Here is a 23,614-nt window from a genome sequence, read left to right on the forward strand (position 1 = left end):
ACAATTTAATACTTTATCCCTTTTAGTATTTTTTTTGTTCTAGTACTATTGGTTGAACTCTGTACCTAACACACAATTATTCTTAGGTGTTTAAATTTAACTGAAAAGTGATCCCTGTTAAATATAAGAGTGGGAATAAGAGAGGGAGGAGATGTACAATTTGTGTCATGCTCAAACTAACTTGCTCCAAATGGTGGAGTTAGAAATGTGCCAGGGGATTCCAATACAATCCCATCAAGGTTGCATGTACCAATGCCATCTCACTAGTCCAAGTGATCAATTTCTGTTCACAATTGATCATAATGATAGGTCTAAGAGTCAAAGGGATCACACAAACAAGACTAGTGTCTGCTAATACTAACTGATAGAATAAAAAAGGGAGAGAACGATCCAACATGGGAAGCGGGATACACAGCAGACTCATAGAACATAGAATGGCAGATGTCCTAAACAGCACTGTGGCCTCAGAATCAGCCCTTATGGCATTCAGATCTGGCTGAAGAGCCCATGAGAGTATTTTAGGCATGGAAAGCCAAGACATTCTGGCAAAAAAAAAAAAAAAAAAAAAACACAAACAAACAACAACAACAAAACCTGAATGAAAGATCTCTGCAAGTGAGATCCCAGTGGAAAGAACGGGGCCATCAAGGAAGGAGGTACCTTTCTCTGAAGGGAGGAGAGAACTTCCACCTTGGCTATGACCCTGTCTGAATAAGATTGAAGTTGGCTAACTCAAAAGGCTTCAATAGCCTTGGAAACTCATGACTAGAGCCTAGGGAGATTACTGACGCCATAAACAAGAGTGTCAAATTTTTAAATCAACAACAGGAGTCACTGTGTACTTACTCCTCATGTGGGATCTGTTCTTAGTGTGTTGTTCAATGTGAAGTAATGCTATAACTAGTACTGAAACAGTATTTTACACTTCGTGTTTCTGTGTGGGTGCAAACTGCACCACTGCCTCTAGAATTAATAATTTAAAACACCATATATGCCAAATGATTAACAGATTCAATGCAATCCTCATAAAAATACCAGTGGCATTCTACACAGAACTGAAAAAGCAATCCTAAGATTCATTTTAAAACACAGAAGAACCTGAATAGCCAAAGCAATCTTGAGAAGCTAGAGTCATCACTATGCCTGAACTCAAGACATACTAAAGGGTCACTACAGTTCACAATAACCTATTATATATTTTATGAATTAAAAATACAAGAGAAGAGCTGGAAGCCTCCAAGTATATAAAAATGATAGAGAGATGGAAACTAATTACTCTGAATTGATCAGTATGCAATGTTTATGTGTGTCTAAACATCACACTGTATCCCATATGTGTGTAAAATTATTATATGTTAATTAAAAAGATAAAGCATAATTTAAAATGAAATATTGAAAATAGTTTAAAATGTGACTTGAATATTTTCCAATCTATACCTGTGATTTTAAAATAATTTTATTTCTTAATTTATTTGAAAGGAAGGGTTACAGAGAGAGAGGGAGAGACAGAGAGACAGAGAGAGAGAGATCTTTCATCTGCTGGTTCACTCCCCAAGTGGTTGCAATGTCTGGGTCTGTGCAAGACCAAAAGCAAGGAGCCTGGAACTCCTTCCAGGTCTTCTATGTGGGTGGCTGGGGCCCAAGTACTTGGGACATCTTCTGCTGCCTTCCAAGGCACATTAGCAGGAAGCTGGATCCAAAGTGGAATACCTGGGACTCGAACCAGTGCCCAGATGGGGTGCCAGATCTCAGATTGTTACATAACACACTGAGCCACAATGCTAGTCCTAATAGCTTGAATATTTTTTAGAATGTAGATTATTTCAAAAAACAGACTTTTTCTGAACAAAGTTTGTATGCTGACATTTGAAGGAAAGTAGGATAAACTTAGCCATTATGTTTAATTACCAAAGAATTTCAAATAAAGCATAGCAACAGCTGGAAATATCTATTAGCAGGCAAAAGCTCAGAAAAAATTAATAAAATTAAGTCATGTTCTCAGGCCTGTGGAACAGTTATTGATTTCAGCTGACCCACAGCATTATACCGAGTGATGAATTGCTGTCATTTTGCTCCTATTTGTTGATGAAATTGATGAAAACTAGGAAAAGAGAAGTCCAAAGGAGCAATAAAATTGTATTTTATTTAGAACTACATGTTAAGGGAATGGTTTTCTTGTAAATAAATCCATAGACAACAAGAAACATAAATAGTAAGTGAGAAGATTATGTATGGTAATAAAGCTAAGGTTCAAGAGCTGTTTTGAATAGGGCAAACTTGCTCTCCAATGTAGAAGAGTTACATCTACACTATTCAAAAGTGTAGTAGGGACAAAATAGGAACTGGTAATAGTTTACTCAGTAGAGGATGCATTCTGAAACTTAACCTATTGGATATTTTAGAAATCCTTCTTTCAGTTGACAGTATATGAAATATTTGTTACCTCTTTAAATAATGTTTTATGAGAGAGAGAGAGAGAGAATATTAAAAAGCAAGTTTGCTGGGGCTGGCACTGTATGGCACTGTAGCGTAGTGGGTAAAGCTGCAGCCTGCAGTGCCAGCATCCCATATGGGCACTGGTTCGAGTCCCGACTGCTCCACTTCCTATCCAGCTCTCTGCTATGGCCTGGGAAAGCAGTAGAAGATGGCCCAAGTCCTTGGGCCCCTGCACCCGCATGGATGACCTGGAAGAAGCTCCTGGCTCCTGGCTTCCGATTGGCGCAGCTCTGGCTGTTGCAGCCAACTGGGGAGTGAACCAGCGGATGGAAGACCTCTCTCTCTGCCTCTTTTTCTCTCTCTGTGTAACTCTGACCTTCAAATAAATATATAAAATTTTTTTTTAAAGCAAGTCTGCCTCTCCATTAAATATGACTGCAGAAATCATAGTTGTTTCAGCTAAGTAGTGATTAGCAAATCATTGGCATTCACTGGTCACACAGCATGTTCTAATTGTAGCTAAGGTCACAAAAAGAAATCAACTCTGTGATTAGAGTCTGCAAACATTCCTCGAAAGGACCAAAGAACATTGTCCTGATATTTGAGCTTGCATAAACAGGAGAGATGACCTCATTTTTGTATAAATGAAGGGAATAAGTGATTTGGATTCTGGTATATTTTTTAGCACTTCAGGAGAAAGAAAAAGCTTTTCAGAGTGGGATTCATCTTAAATTCTACTCGAACTTAATGATTGTTGTCTATACTCTAAGAGGCTTAAAATGCCAGTACCTAAAACTCCTGAAAAGTAAATGTTTCCAAAAAGTTCTTAGTGCTGGATTATATTTTAGAAACCTGCCTTAGCATATGGTAAGGACGTAGTGATATTTTTACGTAGGCACTTCGGATCAAGTATTTCTTTTTGTTATAATAAAACTATGAATGGTGCATCAATTCCTAAGTAGTAAAGCGAATACTGCTTTATAATGTATGATTTAGTAAAACACTATATATGGAATATCATTATATGAGTGAAAACCTTGAAGATATCTGACTTTTTGGTGAATCTAAAACTTTATTATATTGTTCAAGTGAAAAATAACCTAGCGGGTAATTCAATATTGTCACATAGATTGTAGGTACAGTCTCCTATAATTTTACCATTTTATCTATGGACATTGTTGCTTCTTGAATATTGAAAATGGCAATAAAGTTTATAGCATCAGACAAGGCCATCTATCCCAATTTAAAATGGAGTGATGCAAAGTGTGGCGCAAACGACTAAGCCGAAAGCACAAAATTGTGCTTTTTCTTTAAAGTGTTCTTTTTTACTCAGAGGAGATTCTATAAAAATGACAATATGTAAGATCCTTTCTTTAAATTCTTGAATTGCTGCATGGTGTTTGTAGATTCACTCTTGGTGACAAATGTATATAAAACATGTGATCTTATTTTAAATATATAATGCACATTGGACTTGTTAAATGAAAGGGTACGTTAAATAAAAACAAACTTACTTCTTCGATTGCTTTGCAGATCTAGACGCTTCCTCATCATATCCTTCTGCTGATTTCACAGTGAGTCCCACTGCGGCTCCCAGAATGACTTCTTGCATGGGAGGTCTCCTTGCTAGTCCCACAGCATAGCCTGCGTGTCTCCTTAAAGGACTGACAGTCCGGCGCCTTGCATGTCTTTCGGCATGTCCTGTCGCGGGACTCACAGCACGCGCCCTGATGGGACTCGCTGTACGGCCCCTAGCATGGCCTCTTGCAGGATTTGGAGCAGATCTGCTTGCAGGACTCACGGCCTGGGTATGGCCTCTTGGGCGACTCTTTGTCGTGGCACGTGCTCGTTTACGTCCCCTTGAATGTTTCTCAGCCTGGCCTCTTGCAGGACTCGCCGCACGGCTCACAATATAGCCTCTTGGAGGGCTCACAGCAATCGCCCTGGTGGGACTCATGCCACGTCCCCTGGCGTGTCTCTCAGCGTGTAATCTGGTGGGATTTGGAGAAAATCCCCTCATGGGACTCAAGGTTCGGCCTCTGGCGGGTCTGTCAGCATGTCTTCTTTCAGGACTCACAGCACGGCCCCTTATTGGCCTCACAGGACCCCAAGCAGGCGGGTCTGCTGATTTCCAGACAGGTCCCTCGGGAGGTCTTCTAGTTGCTCCTTCCATGGGTCTTCTCAGAGGCTCCCCCTCAGCTCTCACACCACCACCGTAGTCATTAAGCAACTGTACCAAGCAAAAGAAGATAACAAATTCTGAAAGGTAGTAGATACATATTAAGATCGGGAAGGGAATCTGAGTAAAAATAATGATGACACTTTAAATTGTTCAAATTATTTTAGAGATTATTTGCATAAATTGTTCATATTTTAACTAAATGGTATACAAAGAAGATGTAGTTACACGTGACCTGGATCTTCCTGTGAAGAAACCTCATGTTTTAACAGAAAACAGTTATTAGGCATTTGATACAAGTTTAAAATTCTTGCAATTTTAAATCTATGTTATCACAATCTATTTTGAAACAATATTTCTTCAAAATGAAGAGTTCTATAAAATAAGAATTTCTGGGGCCGGTGCTGTAGTGTAGCAGGTAAAGCCGCCGACGGAATTGCTGGCATCCCATATGATTGCCGGTTGGCGTCCCAGCTGCTCCGCTTCCAGTCCAGCTCTTGTTATGGCCTGGGAACGCAGTGGAAGATGCCCCAAGTCCTTGGGCCCTGGGACCCACGTGGGAGACCCAGAAGAGGCTCCTGGCTCCTGGCTTCAGCTCAGCTCAGCTCTGGCCTTTGCCACCATTTGGGGAGTGAACCAGTGGATGAAAGATCTCTCTCTCTGCCTTTGCCTCTGCCTCTGCCTCTCTGTAATTCTGCCTTTCAAATAAACAAATAGATCTTTAAAGAATAATAATAATAAAATAAAACAAAATAAGGATTTGTCTTATGTCTTTCCTTATATTTATAAAATGGCAACTGAGGAAACCAAAACCAGAAATTGAATGATAATGAATACCTCCAGTGGATGATGTGTGATAATGAAATGCAGGTTGGGCTGGCTCCATGGCTCACTAGGCTAATCCTCCGCCTGCGGCGCCCGCACTCTGGGTTCCAATCCTGGTTGGGGCGCTGGATTCTGTCCCGGTTGCTCCTCTTCCAGGCCAGCTCTCTGCTGTGGCCCGGGAGTGCAGTGGAGGATGGCCCAAAGTGCTTGGGCCCTGCACCCACATGGGAGACCAAAAGGAAGCACCTGGCTCCTGGCTTCGGATCAGTGCAGTGCGCTAGCCGTAGCGGCCATTTGGGGGATGAACCAATGGAAGGAAGACCTTTCTCTCTGTCTTTCTCTCTCACTGTCTAACTCTGCCTGTCAAAAATAAAATGCAGGTTATAGGGGTCAAATTGACACTCTCTGGATAAGTCTCTTTTATATAATTATGATGGTTTTGAGATTTATTTATTATTTTATTTGAAAGGAATAGCTACAAAGGGTAGAGACGGGGATGGGGGGGAGAGAGAGAGAGAGAGAGAGAGAGATATCTTTCATCCCCTGGTTCACTCCCCAACTGGCCACAATGCACAATGGCTGGAGCTGTGCCGATCCAAAGCCAGGAGCCAGGAGCTTCCTCCGGGTCTCTCACGTGGGTTTAGGGGCCCAAGGACTTGGGCCATCTTCTACTGCTTTCCCAGGCCATAGCAGAGAGCTGGATTGGAAGTGGAGCAGCCAGGACTCAAACCCAAGCCCATATGGGATGCTGGCACTGCAGGCAGCGGCTTTACCTGCTAAGCCACAGTGCTGGCCCTATAATTTTGATTTTTTGTAATACACACACAGTTTCTACTTTTGAAAGTATAATAAAATAAAAATAGTTTAAAAATAAAGTCCTAAGAATACACACTAGCATAAATGAATCTAGTTGTTTATTGAAGTAATAACATAAACATACAAAAATAATAATGAGAGGAAGTTTTGATTACTGTACTCTAATTATGTATCCTCAGTTGGATATATATTTTAAAGTCAAAAAGAGATTCAACAGGTGCAAGTGTTGAAGCACAACAGGTCAAACCACCACTTGGGTAATCCACATCCAATATTAGAATGGTTGGGATCAAATCCAGCTTCAGATCCAGCTTCTTGCTAATGTGTACCCAGTGAGCAGTTCAAGTATTTGGGACATTGCCACCCAAATGGGAAACCCAGATTGAGATTCTGGCTCCTGGATTCAGCTTGGCCCAGCCCTGGCTGTTGCAGGTATTTGGAGGGTGAACCAATGTATGGAAGATTCTCTCTCTCTCTCTCCTTCTCTCTCTCTCTCTCTCTCTCTCTCTTTCTCTCTGCATGTCTTACAAGTAGGACTACAACAAACATTAAATTTTCCTTACTTGGTTTATTATTATTGATGATATTGGTATAGTAATTCTGAAGCTATTATGTGTGTACATCAAGCTACAAACTTTGTGTGTATTATGTAGGTAAATGTTGATAATTTTTTGAGCCAGGTGTGCCATAGTTGGTAAATGGAGAAATAAATGCATAATGGGAAGAAATGAGGATATATAAAATACATAAAATAAGAAATGTGATATTAAATTCAAAATAGATAAGTATGAACTTATGATTTAAACATAGCAACATGAACACATTTTCTAGATTTGTCTACTGAAAAAAGCTTATAAACAATAACACTGCAATAACAATGAATACAGTTATTGAATAAATTTCCATTTCTAAATACCATTCCACATTAACAGGAGCCATGGCTCTTTGGGACAATGGCTGATTCCAAATCTGGTACAGAAAAAGAACATGGTGATTCTAGGATAACTTATACAAGAAAATGCTGAAAAGCTGCTCAGATATATCAGTCATATTTCAAAAGCGAAAGGGAAAAAGGGAAATCTCTTTCTAACAGAAACAGTGCTAGCCAGCAAATGAAACTTTAAAAGAAAAAATGTTAGAAAATCACCATTTTACAATTACCAATGTAATATTGATTGAGAAAAGGATCATCACTGGATGTCAATTCAAATGAGTGAAATGTTGTGAAATAGGATATTTACATCAGCAGTAAATACCACCTCACAAATTATTTATTCATGAGAGAATAAAGTATGCCTCTTAATATATCTCTTAACCAAAGTGACCAAACCAATAACAGAACAAATCAAAATGATGTACTTCATGATGTGATCAATGGGGAATACACAACCTCACCTACATGGTTTTCTTGCTAAAAATACTTAGCCTGAAGCCACTCAGGAAACAGTAGATAATTCCAGACTGTTGGACATTTTAAAGGCAAATGGCCTGCATTTTTCAAAGAGGTCAATATCATGAAAGACAAAGTCAGGGGAATTGTTCCATGTTAAAGACTAAAGGGAACAAGAAAATGTTCCATTATTTGATCATGTATTTAAGTGAAAACAGCAATAAATGGCATTGTGGGGAGAAAGTGAGAAGTGGACAGTAGCTCATATATTTGAAAATCATATCACTGTTAGATTCCTTTGGAAATGATAACAGTTTTTTGGTTATGCAGAAGAGTGCCCTATACCTTAGAAAATATATATATACTGAAATCTTTAAAGGACATGTCTGAAAATTACTTTCCGAAGAGTTGGAGGTGGAAAAGGAAAGTGGAAAAAGGGAGGAACAAACTGAGAGGCAAGGGAAGGAGAGAGGAGGGGATATGGAGAGAGAATGGCTCAAAATGTAAATGAGCAAATATAAACAGTACAACTTCCTTTCATAGCACATCTTATAAAATAGGACTTTTGCACAACATACATCCAATTATCTAATATAAATTATTAAATCATTTATGACCTAGATAAAGCATTGTGGCTAAAACTTAATTAAATGACATTTTACTGATTTCTAGAATCTAATACTTTTGTATGTTTACATATATTAAATTCATAAAATCTAGTGATTGGAAATTCTGCTGACATTTATAAACAGGAAAAGAAAGGTATATTGAGTACCAAAATTAGCCTAAGGAGAGCAAATTTTTGAGACTTTTTTTTGTCTTTATGCGTCTCTTTTTTTCCTTCTTAACAGTTGAAGAAAGTATTCACAGCTAAAAAAACAAAGTCGGCTACCCGTTAAGGATGCTTTAAATAGACCTATTTATCAGACATAAATTTAAATATCCACTGTGGTAATATCAACTTCGAAAAATACTACTTGAGCATCAGGCGTTTACATGGAATATTTATCTGCGAAGGTCACATTAGTCACATAGAGATTATGCTTCACTAGAGCTTGAACTATAGCTTGAACTGCCTGATTTGAAAATTTGACTACTGTTTCTTAGTCACACAGTAAGTCAAAAGACTGCTTGCTTCACTGTGGAGATAAGAGATTCCCTAATATGTTTTTATATACTTGAGATCAGCCTAATCATGGATTTATTATTTTTATCATAACATCAACAAATGGTCATTGGGAAAAATTCAATATGCAAGCAATAAAATTACTACTTTCCTGGATATTAGGCTGCATTCAATTAATTGTGGCCAGGAAATCTCATTAAAGCTTTAGCATAGGTTGAATGGAAGAACAAAAAGCAAGTTCCTGACAGAATGGGATGTTAGAGTAATTTTGAAGATGAAGAGAATACATGAGGGACCCCTAATGATGTGTGTCCAGTGAGGGCCCTGTGCAGCCCTAAGATATTGAGTATCCAAATGTGGGGTTTTCATGGAATATCTGAACAGAAGAGAGGAATGGGGATAGTAGCAAAGAGAGTTTTCTTTCACCTTTATTTCTGAATGACATTCTACTGGATATTGAGTTTTAGATTGATAGTATCTTTTTTTTTTCCAATGATTTAAAGGGGTCAATTTTTGTCCCCAGGAAACCACCACCAAGCAGGAACTGACAAATCTCCCTCTCCTTTTGAATATGGGCCTCCAAGATGGCAGAGAATGCCACCAGGGTGGAAACATTGGAAGAAAACTAAGCTGGGGACTGAGGTGGGTCCCATATCCCCAGCTTGCTGTTCCTGCCTCACCCCCTTCCCACTACAACCGGGGCTCTGTGAAGTATGGTTCAGTGACAGTTCTTATTCTAGCAGCCCCTCTGTGTCAGGGGTTAACAAACCATGGCCCATGGCTATTTAAAAATGAGTTCCATGAGCTAAGAATGTTTTTTATGTTTTTAAAGCTACTTAATAAGCAAACAGTATGTGAAAGAGGAGATGACCTGTGGACCACAGGTCTAAAATATTTACCAACTCTTGCTGAATGTATCTTTTGTCTCTGATGGATTATGAATTTTTTTAATCTGTGATTTTCATCAGTTTTACTATGATGTACCTAGATGTTGTTCCTTTACATGTATCTTGCTTGAGGTTTGCCAGGCTTCCTGAGTTTCATGGGTTTATTTTTTTTTCTCAAATTTGAGATTATTTTGCTTATTTTAAAAAATGTGTTTTTTCTGTCACAGTATCATTCTGTTTTGGTACTGAACTCCAAGTACACACATTTCAGGTCATTTTATATTGTAACTACTGGCTCCTGAAACTGTTCATTTTTTCAATTTCTTTTTCCTTCATTCTTCAAGTTGGGTATTTTTAAATGATTAATTTATTTGAAAGAGTTGAAAGGCTGAATGGCATGGGGGGTGGGGAAGAGACAGAGAGAGAGAGAGAGAGAGAGAATATGAATATCTTCCATGTGCCGTTCACTCCCCAAAATTGCCACAATGCCTCAGACTGGGCCAGGCTGAAGCCAGGAACCAGGAACTCCATTTTGGGTCTCTCTCGTGGGTGGCAGGGGTTCGTGTGGTTGGCCATCTTCCAGTGCCTTCCCAGGTGCATTAGCAGGGAGCTGAGTGAGAAGCAGAGCAGCTGGGACTTAAACTGGCACTGCAATAGGGGATGTTGGCATCACAGGTGGCAGCCTAACTCGCGGCACCACAACATCTGCTCCAAACTTGGATAATCTTTAAAGTCTGTTCACTGACTTCTGCCATCTCCATTCTGCTTCTGGCTCTCTTCTCAGTCTTTCATGTTAGTTATTTTATTTTTCAAATTCTATAATTTTTGCTGGATTTGCTTATTTTTTAAAAGTTATTTCATCTATATTTTTTGTTTTTAACTGATACATAAAAACTGCACATATTTCTGTAGTACAAGGTATCTTTTGATACAAGTATACGTTGTGTAAAGTTCATAGTTTTCATTTTTCTGCTCATACATCTGTTCTCGCATTTTCGTTTAACTCTTTTATTTATCTCACCTACTTTAGAGTCTTTGTTGAACATAGCAAGCCTCATCCTAGTCATGCATGCTTCATCTCACAAACACAAATTTAGGAGAGCCCCATCCCCACCCCCAGCCACCAACAGAATTTGGGATTCCCTTTATGCAAAGTTCTCATCTTGTTCTATGCTCTTCCCCACGAGTCCAGTGACCTTCATCTGCCCTAAACTCTGATCTCTGCCATCTCAGCTCCTTATGAACATTGACATTGTGTACCACATGACCTATGGCTCACTGTGCTCCTGGCAGAAAATTTTCCCCAAGCAGAGAGCTAGGGATCATAGGTTCACTCTGAAGGTTTCCTCCTCTGAGGAATTACAGTCATGCATTATCTGTTGTCCACTGATGAAACACAGCTCTTCATTTGTGTTTAGTTTTATAATTCTCTACAGTGGGAGGGCTAGTCTGGTACCATTTACTCCATTATGGTTGGAAGCAGATAAAACTTGAACAGTTAATCTAGGATCAACCTTGTATAATAGCCTAAATACAAAATGGGTAGATATATTTTCTTCTTAGTTTTCTTGGTGTAAAGAGAGAGGAAGGTGGGAAAGAGAGACTAGATGATATATAACCTCTAATGGGTAGTTGCTATGGGCTTGTTACTAAGTGCTCTGCACATACTGACATGCGATCCTCACAGTATCGCTGTAAACTAGATACTACTATTATCCTCATGTTGCAGACAAGGAAAATAAGGGCAGAGTGGTGAATTAACTTGCCCAAGGACACAAGTTATTAAGTGTTTGAACCAGGATTCAAACCCCACCAGGCTGATTCCACAGTTTGTATTCTTAGCCAGTGCTATAGACTGGCTTAGTAAAACAAAAAGGGAAAATCATCACTCTGAGTTAGGTTGCCCATCCCATCTGATTTTCATTAAAGAAGAATGCAGTATGGATAAGATTACTTTAAAACTGCTTTCTTCAAAGGTGATTTTTACCCACATATTTTGCATTCAACATTGCTGTGAATTTCTAGAAATTCTCTATTCCTACAAATCACTGCCAAATAAATGCCACATAAGTATTTCCACAGCTCTGTGCATATTTAACTACTTTACCTATTGCTGTCAAGACTAATTAAATATTTAACATCCTTTTGTATAGGTACCAGATAGGAAAATATTAAGATTAAAATGCTCCTGGAATATAATCACTCAGTTTGGATATCAAAGTCACAGTCAGAACACCCAAGAGGGTGTCAGTTGTAAATGACTACTATTTTAACATGCTTTATCAAAAAGCACTCACCAATGGATCTCAATTAGTAGTATTACTATTATGATATATTGCTAGAATTTTAATCAGACAATGTAATCTATCACATTTTAAAATGGAGTGATGCAAAGTGTGGCACAAATGACTAAACTAAAAGCACAAAATTGCCCGTTTTCAGAGTTTAAGGTCAAAAGTACAGCAAATTTGAAAATGTAATCAATTACTCTTATTAAAACGTGAATAAGGGAAATTATTCAGGAAGTTTGCATAACTCCTCCTAATGGCCAAACACCTTGTTTTAATGGAAATCCGCAGCCCTAGTCACTTTTCATAATGGAATCTATTAATCCCTTCTGGATTTGAATTAGGTTATTGAAACTGGGGAGTGAGCCTTATTAAAATAAAAATAATAGAGGGAAAATTATTATAGTATTCAAATTTTCTGTTAGCTGACTGCTTCCTATTAACTGCTATACTGGAGTTAGGTTACAATGATCTGAAACCTGTCCTATTACCATTATTCACTTACTGACATTCCTCAAGCTTCATGTTTTAATGCACTCCATTTTGTGAGTTCAGTCATAAATTGAACAGCTAATCTTGTTAAGCAAGAGCAATATAATAGCAGTTTTCTATCGGAGTAGTGAAGAATTATATAAAACCTTAGCTGTTATGTATTATCCTTGGAGTGATCACATTGCTAACAGTTATGTTGAAAAGCAGGAGCTACAATATTTAGCAATAGGGTGACTTTGAAAACATGAACATGTCTACTAGGAGGCGTGAGCCACATCTGACAGTGGAGAAGGGGAGTCTATGCTCATAGTTTCTTGTGGTGAAAATTAAATGCCGTTATATTGAACTCCAAAACTTTTTGGACATTATGGCAGTACTCTAATCACTTCAGAACAATTATAGGAAATTATTTTTTTGAATTACTGCAAAGTGAAAATTGGATGTATTTTGATCAATAAATATCTTATTTCATAGAAAGTTAGTGCTAGAAGAAGCTTTAAAAATAAAAATTTACATAGCCCCCATTTTAGATGAAGGAAAAGAGGAAACACTGAGGTAAGTTACCTTGTTCAAGATCCTGAAGTTTTCCTGGCAATGCCAAGACTAAAATTAAAGTTGCTAATTCTCAGTCCAGTGCTCCCTCCATTGTAATGCTCTATATTTTGCTTTCATGTATCTAAAACAATGTCATGTAGAGCATATTTGGAAACAACTTCACTGACTTATAAGAAGGAATTTACATTTGATTTTAAATCTAGTCGTTGTTTTTAAAATCACATTGTAATTGATAGTTTCAAACATGGAAGGTTGCTTTCAAATAGGTTTTTCGCTTGCGATTTTTCCCTGAGTCTATTTAGAAAAAAAAAATGCTCTTTGAACAAAAGTAAGATAACATATGACATTCATCTCAATCCATGACTGAGTTATCATGAATTATTAAATTTTTTAGTCTGAATATGAATATCCATATATGAATTTACATCAAACATCACCAAAAATAAGTGGGTATCCTGTAGAGTTTGCATGTTGTTGGGTTATAAAGATGTTTGTAAAATTCAGTTTATTTGCAAAGGTCAATTGAACTATGCTATTTTTTTTTTTTTTTGACAGGCAGAGTGGACAGTGAGAGAGAGAGACAGAGAGAGAAAGGTCTTCCTTTTGCCGTTGGTTCACCCTCCAATGGCCGCCGCTGCAGCCGGCGCACCGTGCTGATCCGATGGCAGGAGCCAGGATCCAGGTGTTTTTCCTGGTCTCCCATGGGGTGCAGGGCCCAAGCACTTGGGTCATCCTCCACTGCACTCCCTGGCCACAGCAGAGAGCTGGCCTGGAAGAGGGGCAACCGGGACAGAATCCGGCGCCCCGACCGGGACTAGAACCCGGTGTGCCGGCGCCGCAAGGTGGAGGATTAGCCTATTGAGCCACGGCGCCGGCCCTGAACTATGCTATTTTTAAAAGGTTCTTAGTTTAGATTTTCTCTTTTTTTTGAGAGGCAGAGTTATTTTATTTTATTTTTTTAGATTTTCTCTTTTAAAATCTGATATCATTCTCAAATGCCATAAATCTATGTTAATTTAAATCATGTTAAGTGATGACAAATATATTTGTAGTGGTCCTATATTTGTGATCAGTTTATTTAGAATTGAAATCCATGCAATTTCTAGAGCTGTATGTGATACAAGCCATCACACAATAACTAAAACAACACAATATGTATGTAAAACAACACAAAACATAATTGAAGCACTCTACTTTCTGATTGTGTTATTGCCTAAATATTTCAAACAGAGCATTCATATAACTATGTATATTTTTCCAGAGTTTAAGAATTTTCCAATTTTACTCATGGTGTTCCTATATGATGTATGTATAAATATATCCCCTAAAGTTTGGCACCATCTTGATCAGTTAATTTCCACGCTCCAAGTCTCTTATGGTGTAATATGAGCATTTTCCATATATTTTGTTTTCATAAAATGATTTGTTTTTCTATTGGTTGACCAAAGAACCATTCTTCTTAATTATTTCTTCTGTCATGTCAATAGTAGTTTTCAGTGATAAGAGAACAGCTAACTCTTCAGACTATAAAAAATGTGAATACATTGTCTGAGAATTGTTTCCTAATACTATACCTGCATTGCCAATCACACAATAATCACCAATGCTTGAGTATGGTCACAGTGACCTGTTCCTATTTGCTATTCCTGTTTCAAAGGAAAGTCTTGGGAAATTTGTTTTAGGAAAAATTATGTCTTATTCTAAAAATGCAATTATCAAAGAGAATTGTTCATATTTTTAAAAGTAATTTTGTGTCAAAACACTGATTCTATAGTATGTAAATGCTATTTGTCTTTATTTTATGAAGACTAGATATAAATTTATCCTCTGCCAAAGGAATGTTCAGATACTTCAAACAGAATATTCATATAACTAAAAGTAAAGTCACACCAGTGAATTTTCTGAAAACTCTTGTCTTGGTTTAGTGTACACAGTGAAAGAGGCAAAGATGAAGAAAGTGAAAACTGCAGAATCTATGAGTGCAAGGTTACTTATCCCTTTCCCTGAGATAGCATCGCTAGAAACAGGAAGTTTAGGGTTATGGCATTCATTTCCTATTATTGGTGCACCTACTTCATCTCCTCTGTCTTTTGATTGAAGCTATGTACTTTTGAACTTGGAAATAATGTTTTACAATCGTCATGAAATAATATTTGCTTTAATTTATAGATTTAAAAATAGCAGCTTTATTTAGGTGTAATAATATGCAAACCATTTTCCATGTTTAAATGTACAGTATGACAAATTTTGACCTTTATATATGCATAAAAGTATCAAAACAAGATAGTGAACATATTTCATTACCCTCAAAATCTCTTTTGCTAATTTCTCCCTTTTGCCTCTTCTTATCACCTCCCACCTCCAGAGATACTGATTTATTTCCTGTGTCTATAGGTTGTTTATATTTTCTACAATTTTGTTTAAATGAAATTTAGCAGTATGTGCTTCCTTCACTTTGTATGATTATTTTGAGATTTTTTTCAGGTATTGTGTGTATCAAAACCCCATTTCTTTTTATTGATGAATGGTATGTTGTGTAGATCTACCATAGTTTCTTCATCCATTTCTTTTTGAACACCTGAATTGTCTCCAGTTTTTGGATATTGCACCATTTTCTATGGACATATGCTTTCACTTAGATAAATACTAAAGAGCAGAATGACTGGATCATAGAATAGATATATGTTTAACTTTTTTAAAAGTAAGCCAAAACATATTCCAAGGTGATTGTACTATTTTGCATTTTAATCAGCAGTGCATGAGAGTTCCAGCTCCTGCACATCTTTGTCAACCCAAGTAGAGAGTCAGTTTAAATCCAAATGTATAGGCAAGTATAGCCTATGTTATCAGAAGGTACATGATGAGAATATGTATTTGTTATTAAGTAGGAAGACTAAACTTTTAGAGGCTTATCCTGAGTTCACACAGTTTTAGTCCTGTCAGGGATGTTCCCTTCCTAGGTATGTTGTCCATGATTTGCTCCATCACATGCTCCAGGCCTCTGCTTAAATGTTACTCCAGCAGAGAGATGTTCCCTGACTACTCTCATATAAAACATCAACCTCTCCTCCATTATTTTACATTTAAATGATTATTTGTGGAACCTAGAATGAACATTAGAAGTTATCTTGTTTATCTTGCTTTTGAAAAAAGTGCTATCTACACAGATGAAGTGTCATCATATCAAAAGCAGAACTAGCGGGCTGGTGCTGTAGTGCAGTGAATTAAGCCTCTCCCCCTGTCTGCAATGCTGACACCCCATGTCTTCTGAGTTCTGCCTAGCCCAGCACTGGCTGCTGCAGGCATTTGGGGAATGAAACAGTGAATGGAGGATCTCTCTCTCTCTGTCTCTCTCTCTGTCTCTCTCTCTCTCCCCTTCCCCATGGAAAAAAAAAGCACCAAATAAAAAAACATTGAATATGTGCTCTGTCCTGGTTGTTCTGATGGAATGATATGTTTTCTTCAGTGAAGGGGTTGAACAGAGAGGAATAATAATACTGACAGCAGATCAAGGGGTTCACTGATAATACTGTCCATGCTAGCATTTTCAAACCACGGGCCATTAGCATCAGAATTTTTTTTTGATTAGCTGAATTATCACTATTGTGGTTATTTTATTTAAGGTATACAAATTTCATGTATTTCATATATGTATAGATTTAGAAACATAGTGATACTTCTTTTTTTTTTTTGACAGGCAGAGTGGACAGTGAGAGAGAGAGACAGAGAGAGAAAGGTCTTCCTTTTTGCCGTTGGTTCACCCTCCAATGGCCGCCGCTGCAGCCGGCGCACCGCGCTGATCCTGGCAGGAGCCAGGAGCCAGGTGCTTTTCCTGGTCTCCCATGGGGTGCAGGGCCCAAGCACCTGGGCCATCCTCCACTGCACTCCCTGGCCATAGCAGAGAGCTGGCCTGGAAGAGGGGCAACCGGGACAGAATCCGGCGCCCCAACCGGGACTCGAACCCGGTGTGCCGGCGCCGCAAGGTGGAGGATTAGCCTATTGAGCCACGGCGCCGGCTACATAGTGATACTTCTCACTCTACCCTCCCTCCCACCCATGCACCCATCCTTACTCCTCCTTCTGCTCTTATTCCCGCTCTTAATTTTTACAATGATGTACTTTCAGTTTACTTTATTCTAATATGATTAACTCTACACAAAGTAAAGAGTTCAACAAATAGTAAGAAGAAAAAAAACATTGTTCCACAACAGTAGACAAGGGCTGTAAACAATCTCAAAATGACAGTTTTACTCCTATACATTATATTTTTGGTACTCTATTAGTTACCACAGATCAGGGAAAACATGGTATTTGTCTTTTTTGGGACTGGCTTATTTCACTAAGTATAATGGTTTAGAGTTGCATCCATTTTGTTGCAAAAGACAGGATTTCATTCTTTTTTATGACTGAGTAGTATTCCAAAGTGCATATATACCATAATTTCTTTATCCAGTCATCGGTTGATGGGCATCTTGGTTGATTCCATATCTTAGTTATTGTGAATTGAGGTGCAATAAACATGGGGGCACAGATAACTCTTTCATATGCTGATCCCATTTTCCTTGGGTAAATTCCCAGAAGTGGGATGACTGGATCATATGGTAGATCTATTTTCAGCTTCCTGAAGGTATCTCCATGTTATCTTCCACAATGGCTGTATCAGTAGATTAGGGTACCATTTTCTCCACATCCTCACCAGCATTTATTGTTTGTTAAATTTTGTATGAGATTCATTCTAACTGGGGTGAAGTGAAACCTCATTGTGGTTTTGATTTGCATTTCCCTTACTGCTTCAGAATTAACTAGTGCTTGTTAACACATAAATCCTTTGGCCAAAAAACCAAGACATGCCGAATATTTGAAAAGTGGATATGGACATCAAGAATATGCAATTTTTATAAGGCTCATCAGGAATTGTTGCGCACTTTAGAGTTTAAGAACCACTGTTTAGAAAAATTATTAGAAATAGACCTGCAAGTTTATGTAAGATCTGGAAGCTCGATGAGGGGCACAGACAGTATGGTTACATGAAAAATGGTCTTCATCTTGGGTAAAGTGCTCTTTCCGCGCACTCAGATCTGCTTCTCATCTCTCTCTGAAATTATGCAAGTATTTGAGTTCCTTGGAGTCTCAGTCCCCTTAGTTGTTAATGTGGAAAAACATTTGACAATTTCTGGAATAACTGAGAATTCATTGAACAATTTGGCATAGAAACACTTTACAAACTGTAAAATATTTTAAAACATCTTGATGTTTTATATTTTAAAGCATCCGAGATGGCTGAACAGGCAGAAGTCACATTAACTTCAGCTTCAGAGGGTTACAAGAAGGTTACAAGGAAGGACCATGTTTCCAGGGAACTGGTTGATGGGCATTTTCAGGGGAGATGTGGCAGAACAGAAATTCTGGGGGCAGTGAGGAGCAAGGGCAGACACACTTCAGTGGATTTCTGCTGGGAGTTGCCATCTTCCCAAGACAAAGTATGAAGAAGTTGCCATGTACCCTGCCACTGCTGCATCTGAGGGAGAATTCCATAGTACTTCGTTGACTTCAACGCCAGCCTGGGGAGCTGACTGGAGTCTGAGTGGCTGCTTGGCTGTGACAAGGGAAGCCATGTTGCCTCCCTCCTCTCCCATGTCCCTCCAGAGCACTGGATTTGGTTGTGCAGAGTTGCACAGCTGATCTCTGTTCTGCTGCTACCAGAAGCACCAGAGTCATTGTCAGGGCAACTTGTGGATTGAGAACAGACACTGTGCATCCTGAAACTGTGGGAGTTTGGGGCGTCATCCCCAGAGCTGCGTTCACTTACTTTCTATGACCCAGGGGTTTCCCCTTGGCTTCTTGGAGCTAGCACCAGCAGCAGTCCATAAAAAATGTGGACCCAGCCTGAGGAAAGTTCCTTCTGCACCTCCTATATCACGGTGCTGGAAACCCCAGGCACAAACCCTTGCATGCCTGTGAGAACTGAGAGTAGATTCATCGATGCCTTACAGAATTGGAGGTCTTGATATTCAGATTATAATCATTGGAGTCATTTGCACTCAACCATAGTATCTGGAGTGCGGTATCTGTATCTCTCTGCTTCAGACAGGTGGCTACCAGTATCCACTAAAAGGCAATAAAGTCTCATTTCCTGCCTTTTGTTGAGACCTCTAGTGCAGGAACCAAACTCAACCTCCCCAGACTCCTTATAAAGCAAGTGGCGAAACAGACAAGCCACACAGGGCAGCTTGTGAAACAGTTAAGAAGAAAGCTCCCAGAGGCTTCTAAAAGCCCTGTACTCCCTACTTCCCACCTGTGGCAGCAGATTCCTTCTTCAGTCGGATAAAAACCCAGTCCTGCACGTGCATGTGCCCTGTGTGCAGTCTATTCACAAGATCAGACTGCTGCCCCTCTTTGCTTCAATAAAGCAAACTGTCTCTGTGGAGGTCGGTCTCTGTCTCTTTCTGTCTCTCTCTTTTCTGGGGTATGAAAGGCCAGAACCCCAAACTATTCCAAACCTAACATCCACAACACTTGGCTTGCACCCTAAGAGATCTGGATAATGACCCCAGTGTACCCTGCAACACAAGGACTTTTAAAAATCAGAACTAATTTCTTCAAATCCATTGGAATCTACAAAGTGGACCTAGAGAACTTGCCTGTTTCCACCTCTCCAAAGCCAACTTCCTCGTGCAAAATCTTCTGTATACCTTGTGATTACCATGTAGGACTGGAGCAGGGTTCAGGTCATGTACCCCAGTCTTGGGATTAGGGCTGTTGGAGTTATATTTTTTATTTCAATCGGTGAAATAAAAAAATACAATTGAGAGCTTTAATAATGCAATAGACCAAGTGGAGGAAAGCACTTTTGACTTGGAGAACAAGACTTTCAAGATAACCCAGACAGACATAAAGAGAAAATAATTATAAAAAATGAATAAACTCAACATGAAATATTGGATACCATTAAATGACCAAATAATTGTAATATAGGTATCCCAACATCAGTTGCATTTGTCTAGTGGAACCTGAGGAAGGGCCCAGCCACATCATACAGTCCTAGAGCTGCAGCTATTGGTGACACAAACCCCAGCTTCACTCAGGCTTACCAGTGGGTCAAGAGGACAGCCTCCTGTGTCTCTCTGAGTACTAAGAGCAAGGTACTTTCTATCATAATCCCCCATATAATTGACATCAAACACTCCAGGGACTGAAGATACACACCCTAGAAAGTTACACAATCATCTCAAAATCACACTTCTAACCCTTACTAACTACAACAGACTATTGTGTCACTTATAAACACAGTTGACATTGATAAAAGCAAACTAAATCAAATAGTGGTTACACTCTGGGCTCACCTAGAACCAAAGACAAAGCAACAAGTCAAAATGATACTCTGCATTACATCTAACCATAAACTCTTTCCCCATAAAACCTACTCCAAAAAGAAGGGACTATTCTACCAGATGTGCAAGATGTGAATATATGGACACAGAAAACATGAAAAATCAAAGTAGCGCAACACTTCAAAAAGAACACAGTAGTTCTTTAGAATTAGATCCTGATCTGAAGACTATCTATGAAATGTCGGAAATTAAATCCAAAGTAATGACTGCAAGGAAACTCAGTGCAATGCAAGAGAACACAGATAGATAAAGATCTGAGGAAATCAATGAGTGACATAAATGAAAAATTCACTAAAGAGAAACAAATAGAAATTTTAGAGATGAAATCTCAATCAGTGAAATAAAAAATACAATTGAGAGCTTTAATAGCGCAATAGACCAAGTGGAGGAAAGCCCTTCTGACTTGGAGAACAAGACTTTCAAGATAACACAGACAGACATAAAGAGAAAATAATTATAAAAAATGAATAAAGTCAACATGAAATATTGGATACCATTAAATGACCAAATAATTGTAATATAGTTATCCCTGAATGAGAAGAGAAGGAAAAAGGCATTGATAACCTGCTAAATGAAATAGTAATTGAAAATTTCCCAGGTCTTGAATGAGACATGGACATCCTCAAACAGGAAGCTTGAAGTAACACAAGCAGATTCAACCAAAAAAGATCTACACAGACTGAAAGTGAAGGACAGAAGAAAGATATACCAGGAAAATGGAAAGCAAAAGCAAGCAGTAGTAGCTATTCCGATATAAGATAAAACAGACTTCAAATCACAAATTGTAAAAAGAGACAAAGAAGGCCATTATATTTTGATAAAAGTATGGATTCAGCAAGAAGATATAACAGTCATAGGTATATATGCACCCAATGCAACATCACCCAGATATATACAGCAAATACTATTAAACCTAAAGAGAGAGATGGACTCCCATACAATCATAGTAGGGGACTTCAAACACCCCACTCTCATCAATGGACAAATCATCCAGACAGACACTCAACAAAGATACATTTTAGTTGAACCCTACTATTGAGCCAATAGATCTAAGAGACATTTACAGGATGTTTCACCCAACAGCTACAAAATACACATTCTTATCATCAACACAGGGAACATTTTCTAGGATAGACCATATATTATGCTTGAAATCAAGTCTTGGTAAGTTTCAAAAGATTGAAATAATACCACGTGTCTTCTCAGATTACATAGAAATAAAGCTAGAAATCAACAACAATAACAATAGAACATTCACAAATGCATGGAAATTAAACAACATGCAATGAATGACCAGTGGGTCATCGAAGAAATTAAAAAGGAAATCCAAATCTTCCTTGAAATAAATGAAAATGTAAACACATCATATCAAAACTTGTGGGATACAGCAAAAGGGAAGTTTGTAGCATTAAGTGCTTACATTTAACAAGAGAAATATCACAAATAAATGAGCTAATGATGCATCTAAAAGACTTAGAAAAAAACAAGAACAAACCAAGCCCCAAATTAGCAAGAGGCAAGAAGTAATAAGGATCAGAGCAGAAATAAATGAAATTTAAAATATAAAAAATATAAAACAAAACAAAAAGCTAGTTTTTTGAGGAGATAAACAAACTAGACAAATGCTTTGCCAGAACAGCAAAGAAAAAAGATAAAAAAACTCAAATAAAATTAGAGATGAAAAAGTAGACGTTATATCCAACACCATTAAAAATATATACGTTGACTAATGGAACAGACTAAAGATCCAAGAAATTAATTCATACAGCTATAATGAACTAATGTTTGACAAACAAGCTAAAATCATTCCCTGGATAAATGATAGTCTCTTCAACAAATGGTTTTGGGAAAATTGGATCACTTTATGGATAAGTATGAAATAAAATGCCTGCTTTACACACTTAACAAAAATCAACTCACAATGAATCAGGGAGCTAAATCTAAGACCTGAAACCATCATTAACTAGAGGAAAACATAGGGGAAACACTGCAAGACAGTGGTATAGGCAACGACTTATTGAATAAGATCCCAGAAGAACAGGCAATATAGGCAAAAATAGACAAATAGGATTACATAAAGCCAAGAAGCTTCTACACAGCAAAGGAAACTCTCAACAAAATGAAGAGGCAACCAACAGAATGGGAGAAAATATTTGCAAATTATACATCTGATAAAGAATTAATATCCAGAATATATAAGGAGTTCAAGAAACTCAACAGCAACAAAACAAACAATGCAGTTAAGAAATGGGCTAAGAATACAAACAGGCATTTTTCAAGTGATGAAATACAGGGGCTGGTTAAGCCTGTGTCTGCAGCACTGGCAGCCCATAGGGGAGGTGGTTTGAGTCCTGACTGTTCCACTTCCAACCCAGCTCCCTGCTAATGTGTTTGGGAAAGCAGTAAAGGATGGCCAAAGTCCTTGGGCCCCTGCACCATGTGGGTGACCCAGAAGAAGCTCCTGGGTCCTGGCTTCCAATCAGCCCAGCTCCATCATTGTAGCCATTTGGGGAGTGAACCAGTGGATGGAAGACCTCTCTCTGTCTCTCCCTCTCTCTGTCTGTAATTCTGCCTCTAAAATAAAAAAAAATACAAAATAAATGATGAAATACAAATGACCAACAGACATATCAAAAGATGCTCAGCATGCTCATGCATGCTCAGCTGGTGAGCATGTGGGGAAAATGGTAGCCTAATTCGTTGTTTGTGGGAATGCAAACTTGTACAATTATTATAGAGGATAGTACAGAGATTGTTCAGAAATCTAAAAATAGATCTATTATATGGCCCAAACATCACACTCCAGGGAGTATACCTAAAGGAAATGAAATCAGCATATGAGTTATCTGTAACCCCATGTTTATAGCAGCTCAACTCACCATAGCTAAGATATGGAGTCAACCCAGATGTCTATAAAATGATGACTGGATGAAAAAAAAATCAGCAGCAAGATGGCAAAATAGGAAGGGAGCACACTGATAGTCCAGGAAGAGACAGTTTAATAAAAGTGGAGATACTGCAAGTTCAAGGAAGAATAGGGGAAGAAACAGCAGAGGAAACTTCTAGAACTAGTGATTCACGGTGGACCTGCGTGGAGAGCGTGGGAGCCCACGGCTCAGGACACCAGCGGCAGAATCAACACACCAGCGCTGGAACGGGAGGTGAGCCAAACCTCAATAGCCCGAGACACTGGCGGGAAAGTGGAAAGAGGAGATTAGAGGGAATGAGG

General features: G+C 38.5%; 1 protein-coding gene across 1 annotated transcript in view; it reads right to left on the reverse strand.

The window, feature by feature from the left end:
• Positions 1 to 23,614, reverse strand: part of LOC100349442 (uncharacterized) — a 459,397-nt gene that overhangs the window by 87,000 nt on the left and 348,783 nt on the right. The window contains exon 17 of the mRNA XM_051827387.2: positions 3,951 to 4,735. Within this exon, the coding sequence (XP_051683347.2) occupies positions 3,951 to 4,735 (785 nt within the window). The remainder of the gene's footprint in view (positions 1 to 3,950; positions 4,736 to 23,614) is intronic.

The sequence above is a fragment of the Oryctolagus cuniculus genome, chromosome X, assembly GCF_964237555.1.
Source record: "Oryctolagus cuniculus chromosome X, mOryCun1.1, whole genome shotgun sequence".
NCBI classification, from domain to species: Eukaryota; Metazoa; Chordata; class Mammalia; order Lagomorpha; family Leporidae; genus Oryctolagus; species Oryctolagus cuniculus.